Source organism: Mixophyes fleayi, chromosome 1 (genome assembly GCF_038048845.1).
Source record: "Mixophyes fleayi isolate aMixFle1 chromosome 1, aMixFle1.hap1, whole genome shotgun sequence".
Lineage (NCBI taxonomy): Eukaryota > Metazoa > Chordata > Amphibia > Anura > Limnodynastidae > Mixophyes > Mixophyes fleayi.
Window position 1 is genome coordinate 99,775,762 of NC_134402.1, and position 11,506 is coordinate 99,787,267.

General features: G+C 37.3%; 1 protein-coding gene across 1 annotated transcript; it reads left to right on the forward strand.

The window, feature by feature from the left end:
• The first annotated feature begins 1,037 nt into the window (after nt 1-1,037).
• FGA (fibrinogen alpha chain) lies at nt 1,038-8,347 on the forward strand. Its single transcript, XM_075198443.1, has 6 exons — nt 1,038-1,196; nt 2,656-2,778; nt 4,745-4,928; nt 5,602-5,747; nt 5,848-6,892; nt 7,518-8,347. Exons 1-6 carry the CDS (start codon nt 1,053-1,055, stop codon nt 8,222-8,224), a joined length of 2,349 nt encoding a protein of 782 aa, XP_075054544.1. The 5' UTR covers nt 1,038-1,052; the 3' UTR covers nt 8,225-8,347.
• Nucleotides 8,348-11,506: the final 3,159 nt, after the last annotated feature.

Consider the following 11,506-nt stretch of genomic DNA (forward strand, 5'->3'; position numbering starts at 1 on the left):
GTTTTTTTTACTATAGCACACATGCTATATATTCACTTTTATGCCACAATAAATGTCTTCTTATTCGCTATACCGCACACCACATATATAGGCGTATGGGATCTCTTATCTTGAAACCTGTTTTATAGAACATTCTGAAAACCAGAAACAAAAAATAAAGTAGTTGCAGCTGTTCTGTGAAAAAAGGAATAAACACAGATATGATCATTAAATGTATCCTCCAATAGTCATGATGTGGATCATTGTAAAAAGCCTTATCGTGAAAACCCCAAACTCCTGAGCTTTCCAGATAATAGATCTCACACCTGCACATTTTTTCACCATACTGTGCGCCGTGCTATTCATTGTACAGTAATTACATAATAATATACATTTTTGAATTGATCATGATTGTACAGAGTATAGTGCTGTCTTGGCATGGTAATCTAAACGTTGGCAGCACACTGGGCCTAGCACACCAGGGGGTAGATGTATCAAGCTGAGAGTTTTCCGGCGGGTTTGAAAAGTGGAGTTGTTGCCTATAGCAACCAATCAGATTCTAGCTGTCATTTTGTAGAATGTACTAAATAAATGATAGCTAGAATCTGATTGGTTTTTCAAACCGGCCGGAAAACTCTCAGCTTGATACATTTACCCCCAGGTTGACACATTCAGCAGCCCTTGTTAAGTCACAGGGATCACACTGACAAAATTATTTTCACATTAGCAGATCTGCATTGCTCAACAATACGCAACATTTTCACAAGATGCACTAGTTCTTTATCGGAAGTAATATACTCTTGCAAGACTGAAAACAAAAGATTTTGGAAAATGATGCTATTGCAAAATGTGATCATTGAAAATTAAACATGGCCATGAATTGTCCTCTCTTTTCACGTTTGTTCCTGTCGTCCCAAACAACGTATGTTTTTCTTACAAATATAATATGGGTACACTAGGTCACTCCGAGAACCTAAAATAAATTTACTCAGTGACTTGAGCAATAGTAACCGGGGCAGTGACATTAATCCTGTACACAGGTCTTATTAGCTCAGTAAACATAGAGCAATCTAATGATTGACATCAGACTAGTGGCCAGGCTTAAAAGGGACGACTGGTTGCAATCACCCCACAATAATCTTCACTCAGCCAAAGCCAAAAAGATGCTGAGAGCAACGCTTGTAACCTTGTTGCTCTGCCTCGTGAGCACTGCATGGGTATGATATATTTAATTTACTCGTTTGTCAGCTATATATATATATATATATATATATATATATATATATATATATGCTCATTTTAGGACAACCGCTGCAAACATAGGGGTTTTGTTTTTTTAATGTATCTTTATAACTAGTGTTGCATTATGTTATAAGAATTTACAATCTAGGGCCTGATTCATTAAGGAACTTAAATTAAGAACTTTCTTATTTCAGTCTCCAGGACAAAACCATGTTACAATGCAAGGGGTGAAAATTAGTTTTCTGTTTTGCACATAAGTTAAATACTGACTATTTTTCATGTAGCACACAAATATCAACTTTAAATTTCAGTGTACAAATAAGCTATCAAGTATTTGTGTGCTACATGAAAAATAGACAGTATTTAACTTATGTGCAAAACAGAAAACTAATTTTCACCCCTTGCATTGTAATATCAGACCTCCCCCAAAGTTATTGCATTTATTACAATCTTCCACTTTATGTTCCTATCATCTATCTTGCATGTACAGTATAGTGATTCCATAGTATATTGATATTGATACCATAGTAACTGAGCTACTGATTTTAGTTATATATAATTTTCATACACTAAAATTTTCTATAGTTAAACTACTCTTCACATGTTATAACGGGAATAAGTAAAATTAAAAAAATAGGACATTTAAGCTATATAAATATAATATCTCTTGTATATGGTTAGTTTGAACATTTGTTGTGCAATTGATCGTGGATCCAGAATTTTCCACATATTACTGTTATAAGAATTTAATTTCAAAGGTGAAATTTTGCTCACAGTTTTTAGTCACAGACAGTTGCTGTTGCAAACATTTTGGTTTTGGGGGTATCAACTGACTGCCGCACCCGCCCACCCCCCCCCACCGCAAACCCGCCCCCCCCCCCCCCCCTCATCAGAACAAAACAAATTCTGCAGCATATGAATACTGTCTGTCTCAGCTTCATGCATTGTATACATATCACATCAATTCTTTTGTTTTTTTTCAATTAGGTTACTGGCTTTCCAGACATGATTAATAAAAATGTCTGTAGTGCAAAAGAGTCTAAACTTTTAGATCTAGCAAAGTCTAAAGTGTTAATTCTAGGAAAACCTCTGATTGCTGGAATGATCAATTCTAATGTCTTATTGGCTGCTGTGGACAACATCACAAAATGCGTACAATTTGCATTATGAAGTTTGAAAATCTACTCTTGAATACAATATTCACTCAATACAGGCTTTATATGTGAAGCCAATATGATTGCAGATAAATGTATTGTTATATGTAAATGTTACATGAATGACGAACACACGTCATATATATATATATATTTATTCATGGTCCAAGTTCACAAAATGTTTTTACTTGTTTTAGATCTGTAAATTGTTTTTACTGTCACACGACCATGCATGTGTTAATCGCTATGTTTATATAAATATATATTTTCTTTTCAATAGTCATCGGAGAGCACATTTATTGAAGATGGCGGAGCTGGCCGTGGGCCCAGAATTCTAGAAGCGAAAGCCGCTCCTGGCTGCAAGCAGGAGAAAAACTGGCCGATCTGTTCAGATGATGACTGGGTAAGAAAGGGCTACTTCCGTGCAAAAATATGTATACTGCTCCCTTAACCTATATCACAATTCAGAATAATACACATATAATACAGAAATGATAACAATTTATCTTTACATTTCCTTACAACACATTTTGTTGTAGTACCATAAATCTTATATATTATATAAGTGATAATGTACAGATAACTCATACTTTAAAATATAAAGGTATTGGAAGCACTGATCCCTCTAAACTGCGCAGTCTGGGAAGTGTAGTGTTAAAACTAAAGTTACTAGAAATTATCCAAAATATCCCTTCTAATACTAAAATGTAAAGTTCTCCAAATAAAATGTAATTGAAAAGCACGAAGACGCGGTGTGAGATGAAGAGGCAGAAATGTCTGTGGAATTTTGGTCTATGTACTGATTTTAGGGGAGCGAGCCAAAGGCAAGAAGCACATTTTATGCTTGTATGACTCTAGCCCTGCCTATTGCTTTAAAGGTAGTAAACACTTTGGGAGGTTAAGGAACACTAGTAGGAATGAATTAGATCATACATGCCTACTTTTAAGATTTCTCCGCATTGAATGGAGGGGGCGGGGCTTAATGGCAATGTTAAGCCCCGCCCCTCCATTCACTGCTGTGAATTTCGCCAAATTTTGGGAGTTTTGCCTACTCTTCCCGAAATTCAGGAGCCTCCCGGGAATTCTGGGAGAATAGGCAGGTATGAATTAGATACTTGTTATTTTGTTCTTTAACAGATAATCAGTTGAGTCCTTGCTTCTTACAATTTACCAGAAAGTGCAACACTCCTAAACTGGAGGATCATACCTGCAACTGTGTATTGAAAGGATTAATATGCAGCATAAGTTTATAATACATGACTGGTGTCAATACTTGTATAAGCAACTGTGAATTTACCATTACCTTTATCATTGTCTGACATCACTGGTAATCAAATATAATAATACATTTCACTATGGTGGCCATGTTAGGACACACCTCATCTATGGCAGAACGTGACAAATATAACTAGACTTCATACTTGTTTGTTATTTGCACTAGTCAGACATAACACTGCTCACAAAATTCAGTCAGAATCCACTCAGAAACACCCCTGACCCATCTCTGTGCCTGGCTGAGTTTTTTTTTGTTTTTTTTAAATCGTTGGAAAAATCGTTAAAGATATCGCATTGGGAGAAATTTGGGATAGTGTGTACCCAGTCTTAGTTGCCAACATTGCTTGCGGCACAAATAGCAAGAGATGTAAACAGCAAAATTAGGGGGTAATTTTTAAGAGGAATTTGTCTAGTGACAAATTTTTAAAACTGGTTGTCTTTGTAAATAAAAATACTTTTGGGTACTTGAGGGTGGCTATCTTATTACCTACACATTTAACGTACCCCGGATACAAAATATATTCAGTTGTAAATCAGTTCCTTTTAGAGGACTGTGGATTATGGATCATCATCATCATCATCAACATTTATTTATATAGCAACAGCAAATTTTGTAGCGCTTTACAATTGGGAGCAAACATTAATAAAACAATACTGGGTAATACATACAGACAAAGAGGTAAGAGAACCCTGCTCACAAGCTTACAATCTATGGGACAAATTGGATTGGATTTGTTTTAATATGACCATCTGTCCTCTTTTATTCTTTCTTTAGATAGCCAAATTGTTGCCAGGCTGGTTGATCACTTCCTTAATTGGGACACAAATGTTTTCATTGACAACCAGTGGAATCCATTCAATTGAATTCCGATTCAGGCTACCATTAAATTGTTTGTTATGAAGAGGGGGATCAAAAATGATTAAGTCTCATTCTTCTTAGATGTTAAAAATAAATTTCAGCCTTGTCACCATGATGCATATAGAACTCATTTTGTTACATTTAGGACATGTGTAACTAATGTGTAATGTGTAATTATTGTTGGTGTGATTACAGGTTAATATTATTACACAAATGCATCATTTGTTATCTACAGGGTCCCAAATGTCCTTCTGGATGCAGAATTCAAGGTTTAGCTGACCAGTCTGATAAAGATTTTGCCAAGAGAATTGATACTATTAAGAAACAATTAAATGATGGTGATATCAAATTTAAAAGCGTTGAAACCAGAACCAAAGAAACATATGAGCTTATCAAGGGTAATTTGGTGGCAGCACAACGTAAGTATCAGTGCCATCAGTTCCGCTGCAGTCATGTTACTCTGTTATAATTCATAATCTGCAACATTTTGCTTATTATTTTTTCTACTAAGAGTTCATTGTTACGTTACAAACTGATGAACTGAAAACATAAGAAACACAGAACCTCATTTCATAGACTATGGGCAGTTATTTTTGTCCGCAACACCTACCATACCACCTACATTCACTGCTCTTAGAGGGTCAAAACACCTGCCCATGTATAATGAAAACTAATAAAATGCTAAAAAGTCTTTATTACAATGTTATGGCAAAATTATACATACTGACCTTAAATAATAGTGAAAATACTGCCTCCCAGCCCTGAACTGTAGATTGTGTGCACAAATCACAACTAATACCCTTGATCATTATCATCTAGTACAGTCAGTGAGGGTTAGGAAATAGAGCCATGAATTTATATAAAGGTGTTGCTCTGGTACTTGTTATTATCTGGAGCCATGAGAATCAAGATTAGAGTTAACATTGGAGTTAAATGAAATAGAAAAGTTCAGATAACTACATATGAATTGCAAATAATGATGTATTAAGTAAATATGTTCTATCAATCATTTGTATAGTTAAACAATTTTGCAAATCATGATCCTAGAAAACAAATGGCAGATATAGTACAATTTCTTATTGCCTTTTTTAGAGACTGATGGCACATATAACCTGGTAACTGAAAATCTCAGGAGAAAGATCGATTTTTTGAAAATAACAGTTTCCAGCCAAATAGAGAGAATCAAGTTGTTGCAGAGAAACGTTAAGGATCAGGTGTCGGAGATGAAGCGCGTTGAGGTACGCCAGTGACTGTTCACTCTTCACATGTTCAAAATCGGTCTTAGCCCATTTATTTCAGGTTAATGATATGGTCTTTTCTACCATCCTCCTTTTTTAGGTCGATATTGATATTAAACTGCGTGCTTGCAAAGGATCGTGTTCAAAGGGTGTTGACTATAATGTGGATCATGAGAGTTATGAAAACATAAAGAAACAAATCGTGCAACTTGATTCTACTGATCTGAGACCAAACTCTAATGCTCTTCCTGTGTTGAAGATGAGGCCTATAAAAGAGTCTACAGTTGATTCCCGATACAAGACACTGGCGCAACAAAAAGACCAGTATCCAATATTCACTGATATTGAGCAATATTCATTTGTGCTAGAAGGGAAATCTAAACAGGTAACTGGGCAAGCAGGGTCTTCTTCATCTACTACGTACGTCTCTGGTACTGAAAAAGAGCAACCCACCAAAACCAAATTCGTTGTCATTGAGGATAAGAGTACACAACCAGGGAAAACAGTGTCTGGGGGAGATAAGACAATTGTTACTTCTGAAAGTCACGTTATTTCATGCACTAAGACCATTCACAAGAAAATCGTTCATGGACCTTCTGGACCTAGGGAAGAAATTACTGAAACAATAAGTGGTGGAGAGGAGTGTCAAAGATTAGAAAAGCTTAAGGCAGATGGAAAGGCTAAGTTAGATAGTGATGGCACTTATACTTTACGTGTAACTGGAAGTGGCAGTTTAGGAGAGGCCAACATTGGGACCTGGGAGGACTTCCTTAGTGGCAAGGCTGTCAGTGGTGGTGGTGGTGGCAGTGCAGCTAGTAGTTCAGGCACTAAAATAACCCATACAGCTTCTTTTACCCCAGGAGAAGATGAATTTGATGATTTTAGTCATACAGACCTTGGCGCTCCTAGCTTTATACCCGTCAAAACGCAAGGCTCATCTGGCTCAACCACTTACACCAAGACAGTATACAGCAGCGACGGAAATACTAAGGAAGCATCCCAATGGAATACTAAATACAAGAGTGGGCCAGTATTTGAAGATGTTGGCCCAATACAGCATCTAAACAGTGAAGAAGACGTGCCGGATTTTTCGGCCCGCAGTGTGCAAACAGGAGTGAAAGTGTCGGGAGCTTACCGTGGGCAAGGTAAATGAAAGTGATAGTTGCAGTGGTAGGTAATTAAGCCAGGAAAACACATAATTCAGCCTTCCAAACTACAGAACAAATCTACCTGGATGCTTTCAGAGAGTGCCTAAGGAAGAGACTCTACATAACTTTTAGCAGCCGTGAATCAGGACAAAAATTTATGTTTTATATCAGACATGACACATACATTGTATTTGTTTATATCAGTAAACATTAGCTTACCTATTTTATGGCATGTCTCCACTAATAAATGGACTGAAAATAAATCTAATGCAAGTTCAGGAAACTAATTATACCGCTATAAAGCATCATCACTGACTAGGCACTAAAAAACATGGCATGCACATTTATTTTTGCCAACATTTTAAATTTGTTAACCGTTCCAAGACAAAAGATGGAATGATTTGATCACATACATTTATGTACATTAAAAGTACTAAATAACATAGAAGACAGTGTAAATAATATGCACTTCTCTTAACTATATGTTTTCAAATTCCAAATATGTATAGGCAAACATCATATTTTCACCATATTTTTTAAAAGTCCCGGTAACCATAGCAATGTGCAATACTAATAATAAAAATAATGCCAGTAAACAAGATGAAACTGCATTTCTTTTTAGACTGTGCTGATATCCTCCAGAAACACAGTTCTGGGGCCAAAAGTGGCATTTTCAAAATCAGTCCAGAAGGATCCCTTAAAGAACTGTCAGTGTATTGTGACCAGGACACCCAGTTAGGAGGATGGCTCTTGATTCAACAGAGGGAAGATGGATCTTTGAATTTTAACAGAACCTGGCAAGACTACAAGAATGGATTTGGCTCTGTGGATGCAAATGGGAAAGGAGAACTTTGGCTGGGAAATGAATACATCCATTTATTGAGCAAAAAGGAGACAGTTCTGAGAATTGAATTAGAGGACTGGTCTGGGAAGCAGGTTTACGCAGAATATGGTTTTAACATAGGATCTGAATCCGAGGGTTATGCTCTTAATGTTCAAAGCTATGATGGTTCAGCTGGGGACGCCCTCATAGAAGGCTCTAAAGATGACCGTGAATACACTTCTCATGTTAACATGAAGTTTAGTACACACGATAGGGACAGTGACAAGTGGGAGGAAAATTGTGCAGAAATGTATGGAGGGGGTTGGTGGTACAATAACTGCCAAGCTGCAAATCTTAATGGGATTTACTACACTGGAGGTCAATATGATCCAAGAAATAATGCACCCTATGAGATTGAAAATGGAATTGTTTGGGTGTCATTCAAGCCTGTCGATTACTCCCTCAAAACTGTTAAAATGAAAATTCGACCTGTTGACACTGAATAATATTATTTCTATGTATAATATTCTACCCCCCTAATCACCATTGTATTATGTGTTTTTTTTATTCCTGGCCTAATGTATAGTAACTGTGACTGAAAAGAAAACTAAATATCTCACTTTCATTAACTCATTGTTGTGTTTTTATTTTTATTGTTCTTATGCTGCATAACACCATTGATCATATCCCCCTGAAAAGAAAATATAAATGTAAACTAGTCTAATAAACTAAAGTACATATCATATCATACAGTGCTCATACAGTGGTATCATATAAGGGCATATTTTACTCATTAGATGCAACTTGTGTTGAAGATAACTTGAACACAAGCTGCATCCATGGTGTGTAATATGTTTTTTTTACATCTGAGCATGGGCACAAACCACTAATTCTGGAATGAGTGTATTATAAGCCTTAATTTGCATTCAATTTAATATAAGCCCCTGAATGCTGTAGTCAAAAGTTAAGGATATATGTATTTCTCTGTTAGCTTATTATAACAGGCAATACATGTGCTGATAGATATAATAGAACTCAAGTCCCAAGAACACACTGAAGGGCTGTTCCTCATTTATCTCTGTTATAGATTAGATAACTTTAAAATCATATAGTCTGTAACTGAAAATAATTATTTTTGAAAAGTTTAATAGAACATTCAGACATAATAATGTCAGAGATTCCGTGGATGTGGTGCCCAACCAATATTTATCCACTGTTTTACTAACTAGATTTGAGAAATAGCACAATCTATCACTTCTGCTTCACATCCCATCAATAATCTGACAATTGTAATGGAACGTTCCAACAATAGTAGAATTAGAACACATAACTCAAAATATAAGCACAGAAAATAACTATTTACGTTTATCAATGAACAAAATCACTAGCCCAGAGAAGTGACTCAAACTCTCCTTATTGGCAGGTCACCAGGTGCCCATCTGGGTGTAGGTTACAAGGCCTGATAACCAAATTTGGGAAAGAAATTGTTAGTCCAATGGAGATGGCAAAACAATCCTGTGTGACAAGTTACTCCCAAAACAAATTAATCATTTCAGAATTAAAACAACTTCATCAAGTTGCAGAGAGAAACATGCTTAAAGACAAAGGCAAGTACAGTAACAGTTCATCTGAAGTCAAAGGGATTAACTAGGGATTAAACTGCACATAAACACTCTTGTATATGATATTTCTCTTAAAGCTTGCACAAAAAATGTGAATATTTGAAGATTTGCACTAAACAAAAACATGGGTGTCAGGTTAAATTTGGTAGCTGATTTCAATGTCATCTGTTGCTTTCATTAGCGTGCAACACTATGATCCGGGTGCAAAGAGGACATACAATTACTTCAATTGTGTCACAGACACTGAACAGGGTAAGCCACAAACATGTATTTAATGTATACATATACTTTACTGTGACCTTACCTTACTTCTTTAATCTTTCAGACATTGCGTTGAATATTCGATTCAACTTTTAGAAGCATGCTAACAAAACCAGATACTTTAGATGCATATATCACTTCCATTACACTACGTTCTCACACATTTTATATAGGTGTGTTTAGCTCTAAGTGTTTAGTTACAAGTGTACAGTATTAGTATTTATATAGCTTAATGCAGATTTATTCCGGAGTTCAAACGGAGATAACAGGAGAATAACATGCTACCCAATACCACTGCTACACGAGGTCATAATCCTACAAATCTGATGTGCTTTCTGTTATTTGATTTTTAATTTATTGTTTGCTTAATAATTTTTGACTGTCTGTGTAATGTGCTATCAGTGGGGGTTTATTCACTTATTGAGCAGACAGAGGCTGTGTTAGCCAGTGTGTATTTGTTACAAATTTATACACCGTCTTGTATAACTAAGCAAAAATACACCAGACTTGAACCAGAGGGGAACATTCTACCAGGAAAAACAGCTACGCGAGGACAACATTCAGCATTCACCTGCTACTATATATTTTACTCCTGATGTCTCTATCTCTCCCTGGCTGCAAGCTTCAGATCTCTAGAACTCTGTTTTGAACTATGAGCTTATTTTCCTTCTCACCTCAAGAAAGTTTGTTTCATCTGTCAGTTTATTTCACTGCATTAACCCCTCTGTTTAACCAGGCTGCTGTTCTAATTGCTCAGACATTCCCTCCCCCTGTAACAGCTGTTTCAGTCTTCTATCTAATTCATTCATTGTATTTTCAACCCCACTCAAGGCTTTAACTGCTACCTCTTACTAATATGATGAGTTGTGACTGAGTTTGAACTGGATGTGGATTAGACATTGGCCCACTCTCCTTTTTCATGACTCTGCAAGGTTTCAACTACTACATCTCCTGTATCTTATTACTCTCCATTCAACACTTCCACTCACACCCCCACATGGCTCCCCAGATCATTATTTCATACTACAGACCCAAGCCTATCCGCTCTATCCGCTGTCGCTCCCCCCTCCACCACATATCACCCTGTCTTTCTCGAACATACAATCCCATGAACCTTATTCCCATCCTTCCTCTTTCTCACCTTCCCCTGTCCTGTGCACTCTGGAACGCAAGATCTGTCTGCAACAAACTCACTCTGATTCATGACCTCCTGCTCCTTTGGTCTCTTGGCCCTTACTGAAAAGTGGAACTCCCCCTCTATACTGCTTCTGCTGCTGCACTCTTCCACGGGGATCTCTCCTTCTCCCACACTCCCCGTCCTGGGGACCACCAAGGAGGTGGTATAGGTGTCCTACTGTCTCCTAGCTACACCTTCAGTGTTAATTCCCCTGAACCCTCCCTCTCCTTCTCCTCTTTGAAGTTCACTCCATCCACCTCTTCTCTCATCTTCACCTTTGTGTTGCTGTTATCTATTGCCCCCCTGGCCCTTCCTCCCAATTCCGTGATAACTTTGCCGCCTGGCTTTCCCATTTCCTCTCTTCTGATCTTCCCACTATTATTATTGGGGATTTTAATATCCCTACCGAATCTCCTATTATTACTGCTGCCTCTAAACTCCTAACCTCACTTCCTGTTACGGCCTCTCCCTTTCCGCCATCCACTGTGATGGTCACTCCCTGGACATAGTGTTCTCTCATCTCTGTGACATATCCAACTTCTCCAATTCTGCATTCCCCCTCTCTGACCACAATCTCTATTCCTTTACCCTCACCTTACCCACTGGCCCCCCTCTACCACCCAAAGTTGCTTGCATGCTGCGTCCCATCAAAAGCACTGACCCCATCATCTTTGTGTTCTCCCTCGAACCCTTACTCTCTCCTATTTCTGTCCTATCATGCCACAACG